The 25,578-nt window shown below is 42.2% G+C and overlaps 1 protein-coding gene across 1 annotated transcript in view; it reads right to left on the minus strand.

Annotated features, from left to right (window-relative positions):
- Nucleotides 1-219: 219 nt before the first annotated feature.
- Nucleotides 220-25,578, minus strand: part of LOC122929751 — a 30,325-nt gene continuing 4,966 nt past the window's right edge. Inside the window, exons 2-4 of the mRNA XM_044283423.1 lie at nucleotides 17,623-17,785; nucleotides 9,249-9,780; nucleotides 220-903 (exon numbers count right to left, since the gene is read on the minus strand). Of these exons, the coding sequence (XP_044139358.1) occupies nucleotides 539-903; nucleotides 9,249-9,732 (849 nt within the window). The 5' untranslated portion in view covers nucleotides 9,733-9,780; nucleotides 17,623-17,785 and the 3' untranslated portion in view covers nucleotides 220-538. The remainder of the gene's footprint in view (nucleotides 904-9,248; nucleotides 9,781-17,622; nucleotides 17,786-25,578) is intronic.

Here is a 25,578-nt window from a genome sequence, read left to right on the forward strand (position 1 = left end):
CCCACGGTCGGAGTCCGTGCATTGCGGATCGCAATTTGCGGTCCACAGCACGGGCACGAAGCCCTTACATTCGTAGGCAAGAGGCCTTAAAGGGGCGGACTGCTGTGAAGGTCAAAGTTAAGGGGATGGGCTGCTGTGTGTGTCGTTAAAAGAAAGACAGTATCCCCCATAACAGTGAACTCCACAGTCCCCCACCCCTTAACACTGCCCCCCCCCACAGTGCCCCGCCACTTTAAATGAAATATGAAACATAAATAGATGAAACATACCCGTGCGAAGCCGGGTCCTTCTGCTAGTGTATAATAAAAGGATGTATTTGTGAGCTCGGTTTGCATGTGGAATGGATTTTTTGGCCTCCTATGGTTTTTCTGAATACATGGCCGTTGCTTTTATTAAGCTTTTAGCTTATGGCTCTGCTCTTGCAATTGCAGGGTACACAATGTGACGCGTTGTAAAAGGAGCCCGAGAAGCATCCTGAAAACCATGTGTCATACTTTAGTCTTACACCCACTTTTTTCGAGCCTGCTCTTCACTCCAGTTACAGTTTGCTTTTTGGCACATCGGCCTGGAGACCATTAATGAAATTGTTCAGGATATCGGTGTACTCCTGTGTGTGCCTTCGGAGATGCCCTGCGTGTACCGATTTCTCCCATTTCTTGCCCTGCACCTCGATTCCTTTCTCCTTCCAGTACTGCAGGAGCTTATCCACTGTAATATGATCACTCAGTGGGTCATTTATACAGTAGAAGAACAAGGCAGGACAGGTGACTGGGTTTTCCCAAAAGGCTTCAATTCCTTTCTCATAGTAATCTGCAGTATGGGATTTTAGGAGTGAGAAGTAAAGTAGCGTTACACGCACGATCAAGGACTGGAAAAGAGGAACACTGACCATGCGTGCCACACCTGCAAGAACACAAGAGGATAGGTAAGTTTTACACATTACTGATAATATACAAAAACTGTACGCTCAAAGAACAAGATCTCAAAAGCAACACAAGCAGATGGTGGCCACAGCTGTGTGTTTCTTTAGGGTATGTTCAAATGGCATGACAAATATTTTGTGCCTGAATCCACTTTCCATTGTTTTCAATGGGAAATCAGTGCCATACTTTATACAATACGGCTAAATCTGCAGGTGGATCCAAGGAATGCAAAACTGCAGTCAGGCTCAAATTTCCTCTGCAGGCCCTGTGCCGAATACATGTCAGATTATTCGAGCTTGTATTTTTACCGTCTAAACATACTGCAATAATTGAATTCTATTTTGGCCAAATCATGGAAGACAACAAGTAATAATGTTCACACTGAGTTTTTTTTTGTGTGGATTTTCATGCAGATTCCGCTTGTAAAATGCACACAGAAAATGCATGCGATCCACCTCCTGCTGAGTTCAATGGGAAAACCACATGGTAATGCACATGTTTTTTTGTTTTTTTTTCAAGCTCGCCGTTTAACCTCTTCCGGACACAGGCGTACCGGTACGCCCTGATGTCCCGGTTCTTAAGGACACAGGGCGTACTGGTACGTCCAGTGTATTTCCAATCACTGATTTCTGATCGGAACAAAGCACCTTGGCTAAATGCGCGGGAGGGTCCAGTGACCCCCCCCCCCCCGTGTCAGCAGTCGCCGCAAACCGCAGGTCAATTCAGACCTGCGGTTTGCGGCTTTTACTTGGTGCGGCGTCATTGGGTTCCCACCATGCGGCTGTAGGGGGAACCCGATGGCATGGAAGGCATCGGTGCTGCCTTCCTGTGACGAGCCGGTGAGATCCAGCCTCCTGGATCTCACAGGCCGGAAGCTGTATGAGTAATACTCACTGTATTACTCATACAGCCAATGCATTCCGATACAGAAGTATTGGAATGCATTGTAAAAGGGATTAGACCCCCAAAAGTTAAAGTCCCAAAGTGGAAAAAAAAAAAAAATGTTTAAAAAATGAAGTCCTACCCCCCCCCCCAAAAAATAAGTAAAAATAAACAAAAACTGCATTTTCCCCAAATAAAGTTAAAAAGAAATTGGTAAAAAAAAAAAAAAAGTAGACATTAGGTATCGCTGCCTCCATATCGACCAGCTCTATAAACATATCACATGAACACCGTAAAAAAAAAAAAAATGTGCTAAATAAAATTTTTGGGGTCATCTTACATCACAAAAAGTACAACAGCAAGCGATCAAAAAGGCGTATGCCCACCAAAATAGTAACAATCTAACCGTTACTTCATCCTGCAAAAAATGAGCCCCTACCTGAGACAATCGCCCCAAAAAAAAAAAAAAAAAAAACTATGGCTCAGAATATGGAGACACTAAACATATTTTTTTTGTTTTAAAAAACCTGTTATTGTGTAAAACTTACATTAAAAAAAAGAAAGTATACATATTAGGTATTGCCGCGTCCGTATCGACCGCCTCTATAAAAATATCACATGACCTAACCCCTCAGGTGAACACCGTAAAAAATAAAAACTGTGCTAAATATGTCACCTTACATCACAAAAAGTGTAATAGCAAGCGATCAAAAAGTCATATGCACCCCAAAATAGTGCCAAACTGTCATCTCATCCCGCAAAAATCATACCCTACCCAAGATAATTGCCCAAAAACTGAAAAAACTATGGCTCTCAGACTATGGAAACACTAAAACATGATTTCTTTTTTTTTTCAAACATGAAATCATTGTGTAAAACTTACATAAATAAAAAATAAATAATGTATACATATTAGGTATCGCCGCATCCGTGACAACCTGGTCTATAAAAATACCACATGATCTAACCCGTCAGATGAATGTTGTAAGTAATAAAAACTGTGCCAAAACAGCCATTTCTTGTTACCTTGCCTCACAAAAAGTGTAATATAGAGCAACCAAAAATCATATGTACCCAAAAATAGTACCAACAAAACTGCCACCCTATCCCGTAGTTTCTAAAATGGGGTCACTTTTTCTGAGTTTCTACTCTAGGGGGGCTTCAAATGGAACATGGTGTCAAAAAAACAGTCCAGCAAAATCTGCCTTCCAAAAACCATATGGCATTCCTTTCCTTCTGCGCCCTGCTGTGTGCCCGTACAGCGGTTTACGACCACATATGGGGTGTTTCTGTAAACTACAGAATCAGAGCCATAAATATTGAGTTTGGTTTGGCCGTTAACCCTTGCTTTGTAACTGGAAAAAATTTGTTAAAATAGAAAATCTGCCAAAAAAGTGAAATTTTGAAATGGTATCTCTATTTTCCATTAATTCTTGTGCAACACCTAAAGGGTTAAAGTTTGTAAAATCAGTTTTGAATACCTTAAAGGGTGTAGTTTCTAGAATGGGGTCATTTTTGGGTGGTTTCTATTATGTAAGCCTCACAAAGTAACTTCAGATCTGAACTGGTTTTTGAAAATGTCTGAAAAATTTCAAGATTTGCTTCTAAACTTCTAAACCTTGTAACATCCCCAAAAAATAAAATGTCATTCCCAAAATGATCCAAACATGAAGTAGACATATGGGGAATGTAAAGTAATAACTATTTTTGTAGGTATTTCTATGTATTATAGAAGTAGAGAAATTGAAACTTGGAAATTAGCAAATTTTTCAAACTTTTTGGCAAATTTGGTATTTTTTTATAAATAAAAATTAATTTTTTGGACTCCATTTTGCCAGTGTCATGAAGTACAATATGTGATGAAAAAAATCTCAATGGCCTGGATAAGTCAAAGTGTTTTAAAGTTATCACCACATAAAGTGACACTGGTCAGATTTGCAAAAAAAAAAAAAAAAAGAAAGACACTACCAGGAAAAAATAAGTGGCATGTTCATTCTTTGTGCGTGTTCTGCGTTGAATCCACTTCCAAACTTTCTATTGAAATAGGTAGGATAAAAAGAAAAGTGGAATTTTAAAGCGTATTCCGCATCTTTTTCTTTAGTGAACAAAATAAACTCAGTGTGAACATACCCTAAGCAATCAAGACCCAAGTGGTACAGCTTTTTATGGACTGTAAGACGCACTTTTTAGCAAGAAAAAAAAAATCTTATAGTCCACTCGCCATCTGGGCCATTTGCCCCCTTCCTGACCAGGCCTAATTTTGCAAAACTGACATATCTCACTTTATGTGGTAATAACTTTGGAACGCCTTTACTTATCCAAGTCATTCAGAGATTGTTTTCTCGTGACACATTGTACTTCATGATAGTCATAAATTTGAGTCAATATATTTCACCTTTATTTATGAAAAAATCCTAAATTTACCAAAAAAATTCGCAATTTTCTAAATTTCAATTTCTCTGCTTTGAAAACAGAAAGTGATACCTCAAAATATTTATTACTGAACATTCCCCATATGTCTACTTTATGTTGGCATCATTTTGGAAATGTCATTTTATTTTTTTAGGACGTTAGAAGGCTTAGAAGTTTAGAAGCAATTCTTAAAATTTTTAAGAAAATTGTCAAAACCCACTTTTTAAGGACCAGTTCAGGTCTGAAGTCACTTTGTGGGGCCTACATAGTGGATACCCCCATAAATGACCCCATTGGAGAAACTACACCCCTCAAGTTACTTAAAACCGATTTTACAAACTTTGTTAATCCATAAGAATTAAAGGAAAATGGAGATCACATTTTTTTATTTCACTTTTTTGGCAGATTTTCCATTTTAATCCAATTTTTTCTTTAAAACATTGATGGTTAACAGCCAAACAAAGCTCTATATTTATTACCTAGATTCTGCGGTTTACAGAAACACCCCACATGTGGTCATAAACTGCTGTATGGGCACACGGCAGGGCGCATAAAAAAAGGAACTCCACGTGTTTTTTAGATGCCATGTCCCATTTGAAGCCCCCTGATGCACCCTTACAGTAGAAACTCCCAAGAAGTGATTCTATTTTGGAAACTAGGGGATAAGGTGCCAGTTTAATTGCTACTATTTTTGGGTACATATGATGTGTTGATCATTCATTATAACACTTTATGGGGCAACGTGACCAAAAAAATGGGTTATTTTAGCACAGTTTCTATTTATTTATTTTTACAGCGTTCACCTGAAGGGTTCAGTCAAGTGACATTTTTATAGAGCAGATTGTTACGGACGTGGCGATACCTAATATGCATACTTTTTCTTATTTATTAAAGTTTTATGGGATGAGGTGACGGTTTTATTGGTACCATTTAGTGGGACATATGCATTTTTGATCACTTGGTGTTGCACTTTTTGTGATGTAAGGTGACAAAAATTGCTTGTTTTGACACTTTTTTTTTTTTTTTTACGGTGTTCACCCGAGGGGTTAGGTCATGTGATATTTTTATAGAGCTGGTTTTTACGGACGCGGCAACACCTAATATGTATACTTTTTTTTTATTTGTTTCACTTTAACACAATAATAGCATTTTTGAAACCAAAAAAAATGATGTTTTAGTGTCTCCATGTTCTAAGAGCTATATTTATTTTTATTTTTTGAGAGATTTTCTTATGTAGGGGCTCATTTTTTGCAGGATGAGGTGACGGTTTTATTGGTACCATTTTGTGGGACATATGCGTTTTTGATCACTTGGAGTTGCACTTTTTGTGATGTAAGGTAACAAAAATTGCTCGTTTTGACACTGTTTTTTTTTTTTTTTTTTTTTTTTTTTTTGTTACGGTGTTCACCCGAGGGGTTAGATCATGTGATATTTTTATAGAGCTGGTTTTTACGGACGCGGCAATACCAAATATGTCTATTTTATTTTTTCTATTTTTAACACTTTTTTTTTTTATTCCTTACTTGGGGAATTTTTATTTTTTTTATTTTACACTTTTCGTCCCCCATAAGGTCATACAAGACCTCTGGGGGACATTTACTTCACTTTTTCATTTATTTATTTTTTCACTGTTGATTTCTCCTGTAACTGGGGCTGACATAGTAGCCCCAGTTACAGGAGAAATGCACCCCCCCAGAGAGGCTGTACAGCGCAATACAGCGCTATACAGCCTCAGTGCAGGGCTGATCGAGGTTACTGAAAGACCTCACACAGCTCCTGCACTATCCGATCCCGGCGATCACATGACCGCCGGGCCGGAACAGGAAGCGCTGTGTATGCAGCGATCTAGAAGGCAGGGACACCTGGGCACTGTCCCTGCCTTCTCTTAGGGTTGCCCTGCTGTCACTGACAGCGGGCAACCCGATCAGCAGCTGCACGATTAGCGTGCAGCTGCAGTTTCTGAACGGACGTTTTAAAACGTCCATTCAGAAATAGAGATCCACCTCCCGGACGTTTATATCCTATGGGCGGACAGGAGGTGGTTAAATGATGCAGCAGAGTGCTCATACAGCGCTTTGCCTGATCAGTCAGAGGTGTGTGTCTGCAAGCGTCTCTCCCTGCCCAACACTGATCCAGTGCAGGCAGAACAGGAAGCTGAACCATCAATTCCACACATGGAGAGGAAGGTCCTAAGCTGTTATAAAAGGAGATGAAAACTCAGATAAATTGCAGCTAAATGACCTTAGATGGCGGAGCCAAATCAGGAAGAAGAGAAAGTAGTGGTGAAAAGTAGCATTTACGTAAGGGTTGTGTCTAAACTTGTGTCACAGGGTCATGTGGGGTGCGGCTTGTAGCCAGGTGCATCTTATAGTCCAAAAATATGGTAAACTAAAAACAGGGACATTTATCAAGAATGGCATTCCCATGCGCCGGTCTTCATCTCTGTGCGCTGGAGTGATAGGAGCCTAATTTATTAAAAGGTGGATGCCTCACAATAAATTAGGCGCATCTCTGGCAATCCATGTACCAGAAACCGAAGTCTACACCAGCTAAAGGCTGGCATAGACTTCAGCTATAACGTAAGCCAGTTTCTGGCGCAAGTTATAGAAAACTCGGAGAGCTGTGCAACGCTCCACACCATTTTCTCACCACTTTGGAAAAGTGGCAAGAAGCTAAAACAGTTGCAAATTATAACACACATATGGTGTGCCCCATAATTTGCAACTTATGCCAAAATAATGATGTAAATAGGTTGATAAATGTCCCTCACTGTATTTTTAGATGATAGGCTTGGACTGATGGGAACTTGTTCCAATGGTCAGAAAAGATCAACATTACTGATGGTAGAAAACACATAAAGTCGCCAGCACATAAGTGCGGATGAAAGCACATAAGATCCACACAAATTTACTGTTTTACAAGTGGATTAGATGTGGTTTTGCTACAGACCTCACCCTTCATTGGAAAAGGGTGTAATCCGCAGCTATAATAGAAATGCTGCAGGTTTGGAAATCCGCACGGCAGGTCAATTTCTGCACAGAAAAAAAATCTGCAAAGTGTGCACGAGATTTGTGTAATCTCATACAATTACTGGTACTGTAATACGCTGCAGTTTTTCTCCAAGGGAATCTGCGCAGAAAAACCACATGTATTCTGCAATGTGTGCAGGTAGTCTTAGTGAAGATTTTACGCATTTCCAGGTACTAGTCAAGGGGCACTTTATCAAGACCTTTGTTACTTACGTGGTGGCATGAGAGGCACTCGCCTGTTTAGGCAGGTCCAACACAAACTGAAATCTACGCCTGCTCTGAGCTTTCTGTGTACCTCTTAGGCCTAGTTCACACGAACGTTTTTTTTGCGGGTGTACGGGCCGTTTTTTTGTGTTCCGTATACGGTCCGTATACGGAACCATTCATTTCAATGGTTCCGCAAAAAAAACGGAATGTGTTCCATATGCCTTCCGTTTTTCCGTTCCGTTGAAAGATAGAGCTTGTCCTATATTTGGCCGTAAATCACGGGTCGTGGCTCCATTCAAGCCAATGGGTCCGCAAAAAAAACGGAACACATACGGAAATGCATCCGTATGTCTTCCGTTTCCGTTCCGTTTTTTCTGAATCATCTATTGAAAATGTTATGCCCAGCCCAATTTTTTCTATGTAATTACTGTATACTGTATATGCCATACGGAAAAACGGAACGGAAAAACGGAAAGGAAACGGAAACACAACGGAACTTAAAAACGGAACAACTGATCCGTGAAAAACGGACCGCAAAAAACAATAAAAGCCATACGGTCGTGTGAACTAGGCCTTAATTAGGGTTCGTTCACACAACCGTATGTCTTTCAGTGTTTTGCGGGCCGTTTTTCCATAGTTTTTTTTTTTTTCAGTAGTGTTTCTGGTTCCATTCCGTTTTTCCGTATGGCATATACAGTAATTATATAGAAAAAATTGGGCTGGGCATAACATTTTCAATAGATAGTTCCGCAAAAACAGAACGGATACGCGGTATATTCCGTTACGGTCCCAATGACTTGAATAGAGCCATGGAACGTGATTTGCGGGCAATAATAAGACATGTTCTATCTTTCAATGGAACGGAAAAACAGAAATATGGAAACATAATGCGTACGGAGTACATTCCACCTTTTTTTTGCGGAACCCTTGAAATGAATGATACCGTATACGGAACGCAAAAAACTTTCGTGTGAACAAGCCCTGTGTATCCACTGCCACCACAAACTAAATCATGACAGGTGGGAGAAATGTCAGCCTTGATAGATTCTCACCCTTGCCTTGTAAATGCACAAAATCTTCACCAAAATATGCCGTACTGAACGCAAGGGTTATTCAGTCTTATTTCTAAATGTCTTAGGTCACGTAGGCCCTGTCCCCTCCTGACTTTTATTTATTAATTTTTTTAAAGGGAATCTGTCACTAGCAATTTATCAAATTTTTTTTTTCATGAATCCATGTTTTATAAAGTACCTTTTTTCCATATGTCTTGTTCTTTTTATTGTGAGTCTTGTCATTTCTTTCAAAAAAACGATTCTTATTATATGCAAATGAAGCTGTAAGGAGCCCAGGGGGAGACCGTGGTTGAGCACTTAGCCGCGCCTCTGGGAGGCGATTTAGCTGAACTTGGAGGAGTTCTTAATTTTCATTTGCATATCATAAGAATCGTTTTTTTGAAGAAATGACGAGACTCACAATCAAAAGAACAAGACATATGGAAAAAAGGTACTTTATAAAACACGGATACGTGAAAAAAAATGTTTTTGCTAAATTGCTAGTGACAGATTCCCTTTAAGCATGGCATAAAACATTTTGGCACCATTATTTTGACATGGAGGCTTAATAAATCTTCTCCCAACGTCAGCAAACAATCATCTGGATCTTCTTTTCCCATTTTACACAGCACACTGACAGCCATATTGAAGAAGAAAATCAAAGTAGTATTGTGATAAAAGCACCCATTTTTGCACAGAAACACTAGTTACAAACAGATTCACTTAATTTTAGGCTTATTCACCTGTTGCCATTCTTTCCAGGCTGCCAACCACAAGGCTATCAAACACTTGACCATGAATCCGGTCCAGCATTTGCCGCTTCTCCTTGGAAGAGCCCACCAACATCTGTGCAAATGTGTAGCCTCCTATGGACATTGCATGAAGGTAAAGTTTACGGGAGCAAAGATCCTTCTCGGCCATCAGGAGATCTAGCAGACGTCCTGCATGTTCCAGACCTATCTTGGGCCACAAAAAGTGTGATAGTGAGCTCTCTGCCACTAACACATCAAAGCCCAGTTTAAAGTACAGCTGGATATATTTTTCAAAGGATTGAGCATTTGAGCCCAGCCAAGGAAGGAACAGTAACAGTGGACGAGGAGATTGAAAGTTTTCAGATGCTGCTGGGTTGGAGTACAAGGAGACAGAGTTGGAATACTTTTTCACATGTTGAGGCGATGAGGTGGCCACAGCTTGTTTCTGAAGGACAGATCCAGAGGTTTCTTTCATAGTAAGGTCACCAGGTAACGTGCTTGCTTGATATTGGAGAAAACGACCCTGTAAAAAAAAAAGTACAACTGCCAACATTAAGAGTTGTCAAGCCTTGTGGACTTTTTGGGCATGTAACCGAGTAGTGATGTGCTTCTTGGGGACATGTCACTGCTGAGGCCATTCATTGGCTGCAGTTTAAAAATATATATATGAACATCTGTCCAGAAAGTTACAGGACAGGGACCCAAGGGGAAGTGAGGAACAGGTGAGTATGATTTCTTTTCAATAGGTACAACAAGCTTGAAAGTTAAAGAGGACCTGTCACCACTCCTGACATGTCTGGTTTAATAGCTTCATGCATCGCCATGTAATAAAAATTCTGGAGCCTCTATTCTTATGGCTTTATGTTGTGCCATTCCTTTATTATTTCTACTAGAAGTTATGCAGCAAGTCTCACTCTATCCAGTCAGACTGTGCAGGTACACCCCCAACTGGTTACCTCCCCTCTGTACCCTTACTGCAGACTGCTGGCAATGAATTCATAACTTCTAGTAGAAATAATAAAGGATTTTTCTACAGTCATATAGATAGCTATGAAAGCAGGACCTATTCCTCAGTACACAAGCCCTTTCACCTGTCCAGCTGTGTGTGTAAATCAGACACAATATAGAATTAGGGACGGCCACACAGTCAGCTTTCCTGAGGCAGTTTTCAAAGCCAAAATCAGGAGTGAATCATGAAAGGAGAGAAAGTATAGAGGACAGATAGGACTTCTCCGTTTTGAATTCTCTCCTAGTCATGGCTTCTAAACCTGACCGTGTGCCCATCCCCTTAGGCCGGATTCAGACCAGAGTAGTATTTTACATAACGTACAGCACACAGACCTACTACTGTCAATGGTTCAAATCATTGTTTTCAGCACAGACCACTGGTCTCGCAACATGCACTATTGAAAGTCGCACCATGCAACTGAGTACAGTAAAACAGATAGGAACTGACTATCATGGATCTCAATGATGCAGTCAGTTCAAGTCAGGGGAGCTGCGGTCGGTCCGGGAGATGTGGCCACCACACGGCCTGTGTTTCCCAGATTGAGCACGGAATCAGCACTTACTGTATAACCAAGTTATGTATGTATCAGAGGTAACATGGTGGCTTAGCACTGGGGTCCAGGATTCAAATCTGTCCCAGGACCATTCCTGTGGTTTTCCTCCAAGTATTATCGTTAAAGGGGATGTGTCACTTCAGCAAATGGCATTTATCATGTAGAGAAAGTTAACCCCTTCACGACTGCTATACGGCTATTTACGTTGCCGATCGGGACTTTAAAGATATCGCCCGCTCCTGAGCAGAGTCAATGCCATAGCCGCCAGGTGCCTGCTGCTAATACCGATCACGGAAATGTAAATCCTCAGATGCATCTAAATGTTGAAAACCCAGAAGTGCGCGCTTCCAGGTGTGCTCCGGCTCCCCCTGGCGGGGATCGGGTGAGCCAGAGTGTGTTAGCAGCAGCTCCTGTCCTCCCGTGTGACAGGAGGCTGCTGCTTAGTAATGTCTATGGAGCCCAGCCTGTAGCAGGGCTTCATAGAAATACTGTAAAATCCTCACAAAATCATCATAGACTTCAATGCTAATGCGTTGGAGTCTATGAGAAAAGCAATCCAATAATTGCTTGTTATAGCTTCCTAATTAACCCCCTAACGATCAGCGCCATATATGTATGGCGCAACCGGATGTGATTTAACGCCCAGCGCCGTACATGTAAGGTGCACTGATCCTGCACCAGCCCGATCAGGGCAGGGGCCCAGCAGTCACTGATAGCCGGACCCCTGCGGTATGCGCCAGCATCGGTGAAATCGCTGATGCAGCGCATTAACCCTTGCACTGCCGCGGTCAGCGCTGACCCCGCGGCACGTGCGGGCTTCAGACTTGTGCGGGGTGTCCATCATGTCCCCGCGCTTCTTTGACGGGGACCCAATGGCAGCCCGATGCCTTCCTTAGGCATTGTGGCTGCCTTCCGAGAGAGCCTGTGAGATCCAGCCCCCTGTAGGCCGCTTTTACACGGGCGAAAATTCCATGCGGGTGCAATGCGCGAGATGAACTCATTGCACCCGCACTGAATCCGGACCCATTCATTTCAGTGGGGCTGTTCAGATGAGCGATGATTTTCACGCATCACTTGTGCGTTGTGGGAAAAATCGCAGCATGTTCTATATTCTGTGTTTGCAACGCAGGCCACATAGAAATGAATGGGGATGCATGAAAATCGCAAGCATCCACAAGCAAGTGTGGATGCGGTGCGATTTTCACACATGGTTGCTAGGAGATGATAGGGATGAGCAAGTCAATTTACTGTATTATTTTCCCTTATAACATGGTTATTTTGCATTTTTAATACAGAATGCTTACTAAAATGTGGATTGAGGGGTTAAAAAAAAAGAATAATAATTTAACTTGCCTCATTCGCTTGTTCGCGCAACCGGTATCTTTATTTTTTTTTCTTCTTTCAGGACCTTCCAAAGGACGTTTGATTAAATCATCAAAAGGTCCTTTAGCAGGTCCTGAAAGAAGAAAAAATAAGATACCGGTTTAACGAACAAGCAGGATGAGGTGAGTTAATATTTATTTATTTTTTTAACCCCTCATGCCACATTGTAGTAAGCATTCTGTATTAAGAATGCTATTATTTTCCCTTATAACCACGTTATAAGGGAAAATAATAAAATCTACAGAACACCTAACCCAAACCCGAACTTCAGTGAAGAAGTCCGGGTTCGGGTCTGGGTACCACAATCAGTTTTTTCTCACACGCGTACAAAACGCATTGCACTCGCGCGGACAAAAATGATCATCGCAATTAAAACTGACTGAAAGAAGAAAATAAGTTTAAAAAAAAAGTTTTACAGAAATATTCAAAGTTTCAAGAAAAAAAATAAAGCATCCTTTTCACCAAAATAAAAGATATATAATTTTTTAAATAGGTAAAAAAAGAAAAGTAGACATATTAGGTATCACCGCGTCCGTATCGACCAGCTCTATAAAAATATCACATGACCTAATCCCTTAGGTAAACACCGTCAAAAAAATAAAATTAAAACTGTGCTACATCACTAAAAGTGCAACACCAAGCGATCAAAAAGGCGTATGCCCCCAAAATAGTACCAATCTAACAGTCACCTCATCCCGCAGAAAATTAGCCCCTACCTAAGACAATCGCCCAAAAAAACTTTAGCTCTCAGACTATGGAGACAATAAAACATGATTTTAATATTTTTGTTGTTTCAAAAATGCATTTATTGTGTTAAATGTAAAAAAAAATAAAAATATTTGACATATTAGGTATCGCCACATCCGTAACAACCTGCTCCATACAAATACCACATGACCTAACCCCTCAGGTGAACACTGTAAAAAAAAAAAACTGTGTCAAAAAGCCATTTTTTGGTCACCTTACATCACAAAGTGTAATAGCAAGAGATCAAAAAGTCATATGCACCCCAAAATACTGCCAATCAAACAGTCATCTCATCCCACAAAAATGAAATTACCTAAGACAATCGACAAAAAAAACATGATTTTTTGGGGTTTAAAAAATTATATAATTGTGTAAAACTTACATAAATAAAAAAAATTATACATATTATTAGGTATCGCCGCGTCCGTAAGAACCTGCTGTATAAAAATATCACATGACCTAACCCCTCATGTGAACACTGTAAAAAATAAAAATAGGCTTTATTTGTCACCTTAAATCAAAAAACGTGTAATACCAAGCAATCAAAAAGTCATATACACCCTAAAATAGTACCAATCAAATCGTCATCACATACCGCAAAAAATTAGCCAAATTAGCCCCTACATAAGACAAAACAAAACACAAAAACTAAAAAAACGATGGCTTTAAGAATATGGAGATACTAAAAAAATTATTTTTTTCAAAAATGCTTTATTATGTAAAACTGAAACAAACAGCCAAAAAAGTAGTCATATTTGATATTGTAGCGTCCGTAACAACCTGCTCTATAAAAATAGCACATTAGCTAACCTGTCAGATGAACAATGTAAATAACAAAAAAATAAAAACGATGCCAAAACATGTAAAGCAACCAAAAATCGTATGCACCCTAAAATAGTACCAACAAAACTGCCACCTTATCCCGTAGTTTTCAAAATGGGGTCACTATTTTGGAGTTTCTACCCTAGGGGTGCATCAGGGGGTCTTCAAATATGATATGGCAACTTAAAATTATCCCAGTGAAATCTGCCTTCCAAAAATCATATGGCGTTCCTTTCCTTCTGCGCCATGCCATGTGCCCGTACAGCAATTTACGACCACATATTTTCTGTAAACTACACAATCAGGGCAAGAAATATTGAGTTTTGTTTGGCTGTTAACCCTTGCTTTGTTAGCGGGGAAAAATTGATTAAAATGGAAAATCTGCCAAAAAAAGTGAAATTCTCAAATTTCATCTTCATTTTCCATTAATTCTTGTGGAACACCTAAAGGGTTCACAAAGTTTGTAAAATTGGTTTTGAATACTTTCAGGGGTGTAGTTTCTAAAATGGGGCCATTTTTTGGGTGATTTCTATTATGCAAGCCTCAAAGTGACTTCAGACCTGAACTGGTCCTTGAAAAGTGGGATTTGGAAATTTTCTGAAGAATTTCAAGATTTGCTTCTAAACTTCTAAGCCTTCTAACGTCCCCAAAAAATAAAATAGCATTCACAAAATTATCCACACATGAAGTAGACATATGAAGAATGTAAATTAATAACTATTTTTGGAGTTATTACTATTATAAAATAGAGAAATTAAAATTTGTAAATTGTTTAATTTTTTTTTGTAAATTTGGAATTTTTTTATAAATAAAAATGGCATTTTTTGACTCAGTTTTACCACTGTCATGAAGTACAATATGTGACGAGAAAACAATCTCAGAATTGCCTGGTTAAGTAAAAGTGTTTTAAAGTTATTGCCACATAAAGTGACATGTCAGATTTGCTAAAAACGGCCTGGTCCTGGTGAAAAATGGCTTGGTCCTGAAATGGTTAAATAAAAAGTGATCAAAAAGTCGTACACACCACAAAATGGTATCACTGAAAAGTACAGATCGCCCTGTAAAAAATGAGTCTTCACACAAATACAAAAAAGTTACAGGGATCAGATTATGGAGACTGAAAAAAATAATTTGTTTCTTAAGGGCCATAAAGATTGAGTTTTGCTTGGCTGTTAGCCCTTGCTTTGTAACAGGAAAAAAATTATTAAAATGGAAAATCTGCCAAAAAAGTGAAATTTTGAAATTGTATCTCTATTTTCCAAAAATTCTTGTGGAACACCTAAAGGGTTAACAAAGTTTGGCCGAATGCACACGCCCGTGTTTCACGGCCGTGAGCGGTCCGTGGTAACACTGCCTGGATTCCGACTGCGAGCAGGAACGCACGGCTTCACTGGTTGCTATGACGCCGTGCGCTTCATGCCGCCGCTGTACTACAGTAATACACTCATACGAAAAAGTGTACGAGTGTATTACTGTAGTACAGCAGCGGCATGAAGCCCACGGCGTCATAGCAACAAGTGACGCAGTGCGCTCCTGCTCGCAGCCGGAATCCAGGCAGTGCTACCACGGACAGCTCACGGTCGTGTGCATTCGGCCTTTGTAAAATCAGTTTTGAATACCTTGAGGGGTGTAGTTTATAGAATGGGGTCATTTTTGGGTGGCTTCTATTATGTAAGCCTCGCAAAAAGACTTCAGACCTGAACTGGTCCCTAAAAATTGCTTCTAAACTTCTAAGGCTACTTTCACACTAGCGTTCGATCGGATCCGTTCTGAACGGATCCGATCATAATAATGCAGACGGAGGCTCCGTTCAGAACGGATCCGTCTGCATTATTTTTAGCATATAACAGCTAAGTGTGAAAATAGCCTCGTACGGATCCGTCCAGACTTTCAATGTAAAGTCAATGGGGGACGGATCCGCCTGAAGATTGAGCCATATTGTGGCATCTTCAAACGGATCCGTCCCCATTGACTTACATTGTAAGTCTGGACGGATCCGCACGGCCAGGCGGACACCCGAACGCTGCAAGCAGCGTTCAGCTGTCCGCCTGTCCGTGCGGAGGCGAGCGGAGCGGAGGCTGAACGCCGCCAGACTGATGCAGTCTGAGCGGATCCGCTCCATTCAGACTGCATCAGGGCTGGACGGCTGCGTTCGGGTCCGCTTGTGAGCCCCTTCAAACGGAGCTCACGAGCGGACCGACGAACGCTAGTGTGAAAGTAGCCTAAGCCTTGTAACATCCCCAAAAAATAAAATATCATTCCCAAAATGATCCAAACATGAAGTAGACATATGGGGAATGTAAAGTAATAACTATTTTTGGAGGTATTACTATGTATTATAGAAGTAGAGAAATTGAAACTTGGAAATTTGCAATTTTTTAAAATGTTTGGGTAAATTTGGTATTTTTTTATAAATAAAAATGAATTTTTTTTTACTTCATTTTACCAGTGTCTACACTATGTGACGAAAAAACAATCTCAGAATGGCCTGGATAAGTCAAAGCGTTTTAAAGTTATCAGCACTTAAAGTGACACTGGTCAGATTTGCAAAAAATGGCCAAGTCCTTAAGGTGAAATAGGGCTGAGTCCTTAAGGGATTAAAGTCCTGTTGATTTTTCTGGAATTAATGGACTGAATATTCCCCCCCTTATCTGACTTCCCTCTATTTTTGCAGGGAAGACAAAAACCGCACCAGGAGAACTTATTTGTCTTTTGCTTATCTATTGATTTGCATTTGGCACTATGTACCAGGGGTTGCCGTAGGTTAGGGGCTTTTTTTTTAAATAACCAGAGGGTCTTCAGGGAGAACTTCCCCTAGAACGGGATCATTTTTCAGAATACCACAATTTTTGCGGATCGCATATATTTATTTTTTGCTGCATTAGTATTGAACTGGGTAATAAAACTGAATCTATAGTCTATGGTCCTATCTTTTTTCGCACCACTCTTTTCCTTCCACTTCCCTTGATCTTTTTTATACACCTAGCTTTGTCCGCATATTCCTTCTCCAAAAACCCTTCTAATATTGGTATTCTGTTCTTGAAACACTTTTTCATCGGTACAGTTCCGATAGATTCTCTTGAACTGCCCTTTAGGGATATTTCTAAGCCAGGGGTTATGATGGCAAGCATTTCCATCGGTGACTTTAAAAAAAGTATTCGTTTTTAGCCTGCCCTCCTCCACAAAAATAGTCAGGTCAAGAAAATCTACTGTACTGGCACTAATAGTACTGGTAAAGTGAAGGTTCCATTCATTGATATTTAGTTTGGCAAAAAAAACTCCAGACCTTGCCTCTCTCCTCTCAAGACTAATAGGCAGTCATCGATATATCTGCGACAGGTACCGTACTTCCTTTTCTACCTTTACAATATTTGACTGGCATTTCCCAGACAAGACCATATACTCAGACTGCTCTTTGTAAGGCTTCAGAACTTCATGCAGACGTTGAGTATTGGCATTTATTTTCTTCAACTTCTCTTTCCGTCTCTCAGACCACAGTCATCCATCAATTTCTCCCATTCTCTCAGATCCTCCTCCTCCTCCTCCTCAGAGTTAAGTGGCAGCTGCCATCTCAAACCTTCAGGAATTTTCCTTTCAGCAAGGTATCTTTCGAGGGACCCTGAGTGGTGACACAAGGAAAGGTTGTGCCTTTTAATGGTATTTAAGATTGGTTTCTGATGCTAAGATGTTAGCTCCTGACGAAGCGTGACAGCTAAACCCGGGTCGGGCGATACCGAAGTGTGCATACCATTGTTTTATACGGTTTATCAGAGATACTGTTGTACAATAAATCTTTGCACGTGACGGTGGCAGTCTGGGCTTCACCATTGTTGCAACCTTTAATTACCCACAGGAGTGTTGGAGAGAGGAGGGATCCTCGGGTATACCCCTTGCAGATACTTCCCCGTTCCTTTTGTAGCCTGTACCAAGAAGGGAGGAGGTGTATCAAGCAGCGCGGTTTTCCACTTTCTTGATTTACTTGCTTCTGGGATCTTACCACATCGCACTGAAAACCTGCAGAGCAAGATTACAGATATGTATACTAGTGACTTTTTTACTGTGAGCTGCTGGATGGCAGGGTCATTGTAACCCCTGGCAATGAGCAGTGTATAATGTGAAGGAAAAACGAATAAAGCCAGCAAAGGAGACAATATGGACAATCACAATACATTAGTGCCTTGTAGTAACTTTAACTACATGCTAAATGTCATTTGCTGAAGTGAGAGACCTCTTTAACTCCCCCAAAACACTCTAAAGCAGGGATGGCCAACCTGCGGCTCTCCAGCTGTTGCAAAACTACAACTCCTAGCATGCCCAGACAGCTATCCGCCTACAGCAGGACATGCTGGGAATTGTAGTTTTACAAGAGCTGGAGAGCCGCAGGTTGGCCAGCCCTGCTCCTAACCTCTTAAGAACAAATGACATACCGGTACGTCATGATGTCCTGGTACTTAAGGACAAATGACGTACCGGTACGTCATCTATGGTTCCGATCACTGCCGCCGGGTGGGCGGTGATCGGAACCCGATGCCTTCTCAAATCATTGAGCAGGCACCTAGGCTAAATGCGCCGGGGGGGGGGGGTCCTGTGACCCCCCCATGTAGGCGATCGCAGAAAACCGCAGGTCAATTCAGAATAGCGGTTTTCTGCATTTCCGGGTTATTCGGGTATCTGAAGACCCGATAACCCGGAACAGGATGGTGATGGTGGTGTGATTTCACCCCACCAATCACCATCCAGTGATCCTGAGTGGTGATGGTGACATCACCACTCAGGATCGCCTCTGATTGGTCTGTGGGCGGTCCGGCGGCAGATTCCGCCATTGCTGCCAGCGCCCCGATCTGTGCCCCCAGGACCCAATCTGTCCCCCCAGCACCCCCCATCAGGTACATAGGGACAGCATAGGGAAAGTTTGGGTTAGGCAGGGGAAAAAAAAGGGAAAATTAGGCCTAGTTCACACAAACTTTTTTTTTTGCGGGTGTACGGGCCGTTTTTTTGTGTTCCGTATACGGTCCGTATACGGAACCATTCATTTCAATGGTTCCGCAAAAAAAACGGAATGTGTTCCGTATGCATTCCGTTTCCGTATTTCCGTTTTTCCGTTCCGTTGAAAGATAGAGCTTGTCCTATATTTGGCCGTAAATCACGGGTCGTGGCTCCATTCAAGTCAATGGGTCCGCAAAAAAAACGGAACACATACGGAAATGCATCCGTATGTCTTCCGTTTACGTTCCGTTTTTTCTGAACCATCTATTGAAAATGTTATGCCCAGCCCAATATTTTCAATGTAATTACTGTATACTGTATATGCCATACGGAAAAACGGAACAGAAACGGAAACACAACGGAACTCAAAAACGGAACAACGGATCCGTGAAAAACGGACCGCAAAAAACTATAAAAGCCATACGTTCGTGTGAACTAGGCCTTAGTTTGTGAAGTTTTATTGCATCACCCTAAGGCCTCTTTCACACTACAGTATGTTGAATTCAGTGTTTTGCGTTCCGTTTTTCGCGGATCCGTTGTTCCGTTTTTTGCTTCCGTTGTGGTTCCGTTTCCGTTCCGTTTTTCCGTATGGCAAATACAGTATACAGTAATTTCATATAAAAAATTGGGCTGGGCATAACATTTTCAATAGATGCTTCCGCAAAAAACGGAACGGATACGGAAGACATACGGATGCATTTCCGTATGTGTTCCGTTTTTTTTGCGGACCCATTGACTTGAATGGAGCCACGGACTGTGATTTGCGGCCAAATATAGGACATGTTCTATCTTTTCAACGGAACGGAAAAACGGAAATACGGAAAAGGAATGCATACGGAACACATTCCGTTTTTTTGCGGAACCATTGAAATGAATGGTTCCGTATACGGGAAGCAAAAAACGGACCGTATACGGAACGCAAAATACTGTAGTGTGAAAGAGGCCTAAGTTAGGGTGTCTGGGGTCCACAGCACAGCTGTGTGACCCTAGACCCCCCAGGGGTGCTGCCGCCTACCCCCCCCTCACTTTTTTGGGGTGTAGGATTTTTTATTTTTTTTGTGTACGCTGACTGGCCGGCACTCCTAGCGTCCGGCCACTGTTAGCGCATCGCACACCCCACCGCTGATCAACTTCGGACGGTTGATCAGCGTTTTTGTTTTTCCACATTTTTGGGCCTTTTTTTTAGTTTTTTTTCCTTTCTGTTAGTTTTAGGGTTACATCCGCGAACACCAGTGCCCCCACACACACGCACACAAAATAAAGATTTCCACACACGCAGACACACACTCCCCTATGGCCCGCCGGACGTTTTCGGCCGAAGAGGCATACGCCCAGCTTGCCTCTGACTCCGAGAGTCCCAATGAGGACGAGTATGACCCCACATTCCTGTTATCATCCGCGTCCTCCTCATCATCCAGCGATGATGATGATGAGCCCCCAAGGTGGCGGAGACGCCGCCAAGCGGAGCAAGGGCACCACCATGTTAGGGACCCTGTGGCCCACATTAGTACGAGCAGCTCTGGGGCTCGTACTGGTTTCCCGGCCCACCAGTTAAATCCACCGGAGCACCCTGCTGGTGAACTTGTCTGGTGTAGCCCAGAGCGATACAAGCCCGTGATTCCCGATTGGCCAATCAGGAATCCAGATTTCCACAGTGGGCTACACTGAATATGACTTTTTTTGTCTTTTTCAGTGACCCACTGGTAAATCTAATGGTGGAGCAGACGAATCTGTACGCCCAACAGTTAGTCACTCAACACCCAGGCTCCTTTTTGGCCAGGCCCGGTGGCTGGACGCCGGTCAGTGCAGCCGAAATGAGGACATTTTGGGGCCTCGTGCTGCATATGGGCCTGGTCCAGAAACCCAGTTTCAGGCTGTACTGGAGTGGGGACGTCCTATACCAGACCCCACTTTACAGTACGGCCATGACACGCTCCCGGTTTGAGGCCATCCGCAAATGTCTGCATTATTCCGATAATGCAGCATGTTCCCCTCGAGGTGATCTTGCCCATGACAGTCTGTATAAGATACGGCCGGTCATCGATCACTTTGGGGTCAAATTCATGGAGGCCTATGTACCTGGAAGGGAGGTCGCGGTTGATGAGTCTCTCATTGCGTTCAAGGGGAGACTCATTTTCCGCCAGTATGTGCTCTCCAAGCGGGCGAGGTATGGTGTGAAGCTATCCAAAATTTGTGAGAGTACCACAGGGTACACTTACAAATTTCGTATATACGAGGGGCGAGATTCCCGGATTTAACCCCCAGAATGTCCCCCCCCTCTGGGTGTTACCGGGAAACTTGTGTGGGACCTTATGTACCCACTGCTGGATAAGGGTTACCACCTGTACGTGGATAACTTTTATACCAGTATCCCCTTGTTCCAGTCCCTTGCCGCCAGATCCACGTTCGCTTGTGGGACCGTGCGGAAAAATCAACGCGGCCTCCCTGGCCACCCCCTCCAGGTACCTATCCCCAGGGGTGAGACCCATGCCCGTACCACTGGAAACCTGTTGCTGATCAGGTATAAGGACAAGAGGGATGTCCTTATGCTGTCCACAATTCACTGTAACGGCATCACCCCTGTCCCTGTGCGAGGTACCGTGGCAACGGTCCTCAAGCCCGATTGTATTGTCGCCTACAATCGGTATATAGGAAGAGTTGATCTCTCTGATCAAGTCCTCAAGCCATATAACGCCATGCGCAAAACCCGGGCATGGTACAAAAAAGTTGTGGTCTACTTGGTACAGGTTGTCATGTACAACTCTTTTGTACTATCCCGAAGCACTGGCAGCACAGGGACATTCCTCCAGTTCTATGAGGCAGTCCTCAGGCCCTGATCTTTTCAGACTGGGAAAGAGCAGGCCGGAGTACCTCGGGAACTGTAGGCGCCCGGATCGTCCCTGGCCAACACTTTCCAGGTGTGGTCCCCCATACTGGAAAGAAGGGACGAACCCAAAAAAGGTGCAGAGTGTGTCACAGGAGGGGGATACGGAAGGACATCACAACTCAATGTGACACGTGCCCCGATCATCCGGGCCTCTGCGTTATTGGTTGCTTCAGGGAGTATCACACTTCCATGGAGTACTAAATTTATATCCCAATTTAGAACTGACATCGGATAAAAAAACTGGTTCTCAGACTTGAGACACCCAAAAAAAAAAAAATTTTTTTATTAAAAGTAGACATATTAGGTATTGCCACGTCGGTAATAATCTCCTCTATAAAAATACCCCATGACCCAACCCCCCAGATTAACACGGTAAAAAAAAAAAAAAAAAAAAAAAAAAGATTTTTGGGGTCACCAAACATAACAAAAAGTTTAATAGCAAGTCATATAGCCCCCAAAATAGTGCCAATAAAACCGTCCGCTCGTCCCGCAAAAAATGAGCCCCCACATAAGATAATCGGATAAAAAAAAATTAAAAAATGACACTTAGACTTTAGAGATACAAAAAATGTTTTTTTGTATCAAAAAGGATAATATAGTCAAAAACCTAAATAATTGTAAACAAAAAGTAGCCTTATTAGGTATCGCCGCGTCCGTAAGACTCTCCTCTATAAAAATATCCCATGACCTAACCCCCCAGATTAACACGGTTAAAAAAAATTAAAAAAAATAAACGGTGCCAAAAACGCAATTTTTGGCACTTTTCCATTTCAATCCGTTTTTTCCAGTAACAAAACAAGGGTTAACAACCAAACAAAAGTTAATATTTATTACCCTGATACTGCAGTTTACAGAAATGCCACATTTGTGGTCGAAAACTGCTGTATTAGTAAAAGGGAGGCCGCAAAAGGAAAGGACCGACAATTTCTGGAAGGCCAATTTTGATGGCCTTTTTTATTGACACCATGTCCCTTTTGAAGCCCCCCTGATGCCCCCCTAGAGTAAAAACTCCCTAAGGCTGGGTTCACACGGGCGTGTCCAGATTAGGTCCGGATGCGTCCTGGTGTATTGCGGCAAACCCGCGCGATTAGGTACGCAATTGCAGTCAGTTTTGACTGTGATTGCGTTCCGATGTTCAGTTTTTATCGCGCGGGTGCAATGTGTTTTGCACTCGCGTGATAAAAAACCAACTGTGGTACCCAGACCCGAACTTCTTCACAGAAGTTCAGGTTTGGGTAAGTTGTAGTGTAGATTGTATTATTTTCCCTTATAACATGGTTATAAGGGAAAATAATAGCATTCTGAATACAGAATGCTTAGTAGGTGATCAATTAACTCACCTTCTCCTCTTGATCGCGTAGTTCCCGGTCTCTTCTTTAATGATGAACTACCGGCTAGGACCTGTGGTGACGTCAGATCACATGCTCCAATCACATGGTCCATCACCACGGTGATGGACCATGTGATTGGAGCATGTGATCTGACGTCACCAAAGGTCCTTTAGCCGACAGCTCATCAGAAGAGACCGGGAACTACGCGATTAAGAGGAGAAGGTGAGTTAATTTTATTTTATTTTTTTAACCCTCAATTGACCACCTACTAAGCATTCTGTGATGCGTGAAAATCGCAGCTCATGTGCACAGCCCCATAGAAATGAATGGGTCCAGATTCAGTGCGGGTGCAATACGTTCACCTACTGCATTGCACCCGCGCGGAAATCTTGCCCGTGTGAACTCAGCCTAAAAGTGACCCCATCTAAGAAACAACACCCCTCAAGGTATTCAAAACTGATTATACAAACTGTATTAACCCTTTAGGTGTTCCTCAACAGTTAATGGCAAATGGAGATGAAATTTCAAAATTTCAATTTTTGGTAACCTTGCCTCACAAAAATGTAATATAGAGCAACCCAAAAAATACCCTAAAAATAGTCCCCCAAAAAATGCCACCTTATCCCGTAGTTTCCAAAATGGGGTCACTTTTAGGGAGTTTCTACTCCAGGGGTGCATCAGGGGGGTTGAAACAGGACATGGTGTAAATAAACCGGTCCATAAAAATCAGCCCTCCAAAAACCAAACGGCGCACCTTTCACTCTACGCCCCGCTGTGTGGTCGTACAGTAGTTTACAGCCACATATTGGGTGTTTCTGTAAACGGCAGAGTCAGTGCAATAAAGATACAGTCTTGTTTGGTTGTTTACCCTTGCTTTGTTAGTGGAAAAAATACGTTAAAATGGAAAATTAGACAAAAAAATGAAATTCTCAAATATCATCCCCATTTGCCAATAACTCTTGTGCAACACCTAAAGGGTTAACAACGTATGTAAAATCAGTTTTGAATACCTTGAGGGGTGTAGTTTCTTAGATGGGGTCATTTTTGGGTGGTTTCTATTATGTAGGCCTCCAAGTGACTTCAGACCTGAATTGGTCCCGAAAAATTGTTTTTTTGTAAATTTTGTATTATTTTGTGCAAAAAAAAAAAAAAACATTCATTTTACCAGTGTCATGAAGTACAATATGTGACGAAATAACAATCTCAGAATGGCCTGGATAAGTCAAAGCGTTTTACAGTTATCAGCACTTAGGGTCCATTCACACGTCCGTTTTTTCTTTCCTGATCTGTTCCGTTTTTTCAGGAACAGATCAGGACCAGATCTGGACCCATTCATTTTCAATGGGTCCTGGAAAAAATCGGACAGCACAATGTGTGCTGTCCGTTTCCGTTGTTCCGTTCCGCATGTCCGTTTAAATATAAAACATGTCCTATTCTTGTCCTGAAAAATCGGATCCTGGTACAATACAAAGTCAATGGATCCGCAAAAAACGGATGACATTCGGATGTCATTCCGTATGTCATCCGTTTTTTGCGGATTCCGTTCCTGGAAACACATAACAAATTTTTTTTTTTTTTTTTTTTTTTTTTTTTCAATTTTTTTTCAAAGAAATCCAAACAACTTTATTTGATTATTGAAATGTATACATGTTCCCGTTTTTTGCGGATCCGCAAAAAACGGATGACATACGGATGACATACGGAAACATTTTCAGGAACAACGGATCCGCAAAAAACGGACCGTTTTTCAGGATGAAAAAAAACAGGACGTGTGAATGGACCCTTAAAGTGACAGTGGTCAGATTTGCAAAAAATGGCCAAGTCCTTAAGGTGAAATAAGGCTGTGTCCCTATGGGGTTAAGGCCTCATGCACACGACCGTTGTGTGCATCCGTGGCCGTTGTGCCGTTTTCCGTTTTTTTTCGCGGACCCATTGACTTTCAATGGGTCCGTGGAAAAATCGGAAAATGCACCGTTTTGCAGCCGAGGCCGTGATCCGTGTATCCTGTCCGTCAAAAAAATATGACCTGTCCTATTTTTTTGACGGACAACGGTTCACGGACCCATTCAAGTCAATGGGTCCGTGAAAGAACACGGATGCACACAAGATTGGCATCCGTGTCCCGTGGCCGTAGGTTGCTTTCATACAGACGGATCCGAAGATCCGTCTGCATAAAAGCTTTTTCAGAGGTGAGTTTTCACTTCGCGAAAACTCAGATCCGACAGTATATTCTAACACAGAGGCGTTCCCATGGTGATGGGGACGCTTCAGGTTAGAATATACTGAAAAACTGTGTACATGACTGCCCCCTGCTGCCTGGCAGGTGCTGCCAGGCAGCAGGGGGCAGACCCCCCCCCCCCTGTTTTTAACTCATTTGTGGCCAGTGCGGCCGCCCCCCCCCCCCCCCTCCCTCCCCTGTAGTTAACTTCTTGGTAGCCAGCCCCCCCTCCCTCCCCTGTAGTTAACTAATTGGTGTCCAGTGGGCCCCCCCTCCGTCCGCTATAGATAACTCATTGGTGGCCAGTGGGCCCTCTCCCCTCCCACCCCCTCCTAATTAAAATCGCCCCCCTATCATTGGTGGCAGTGGTGAGTACCGATCGGAG

The sequence above is a fragment of the Bufo gargarizans genome, chromosome 2 (genome assembly GCF_014858855.1).
Source record: "Bufo gargarizans isolate SCDJY-AF-19 chromosome 2, ASM1485885v1, whole genome shotgun sequence".
Lineage (NCBI taxonomy): Eukaryota > Metazoa > Chordata > Amphibia > Anura > Bufonidae > Bufo > Bufo gargarizans.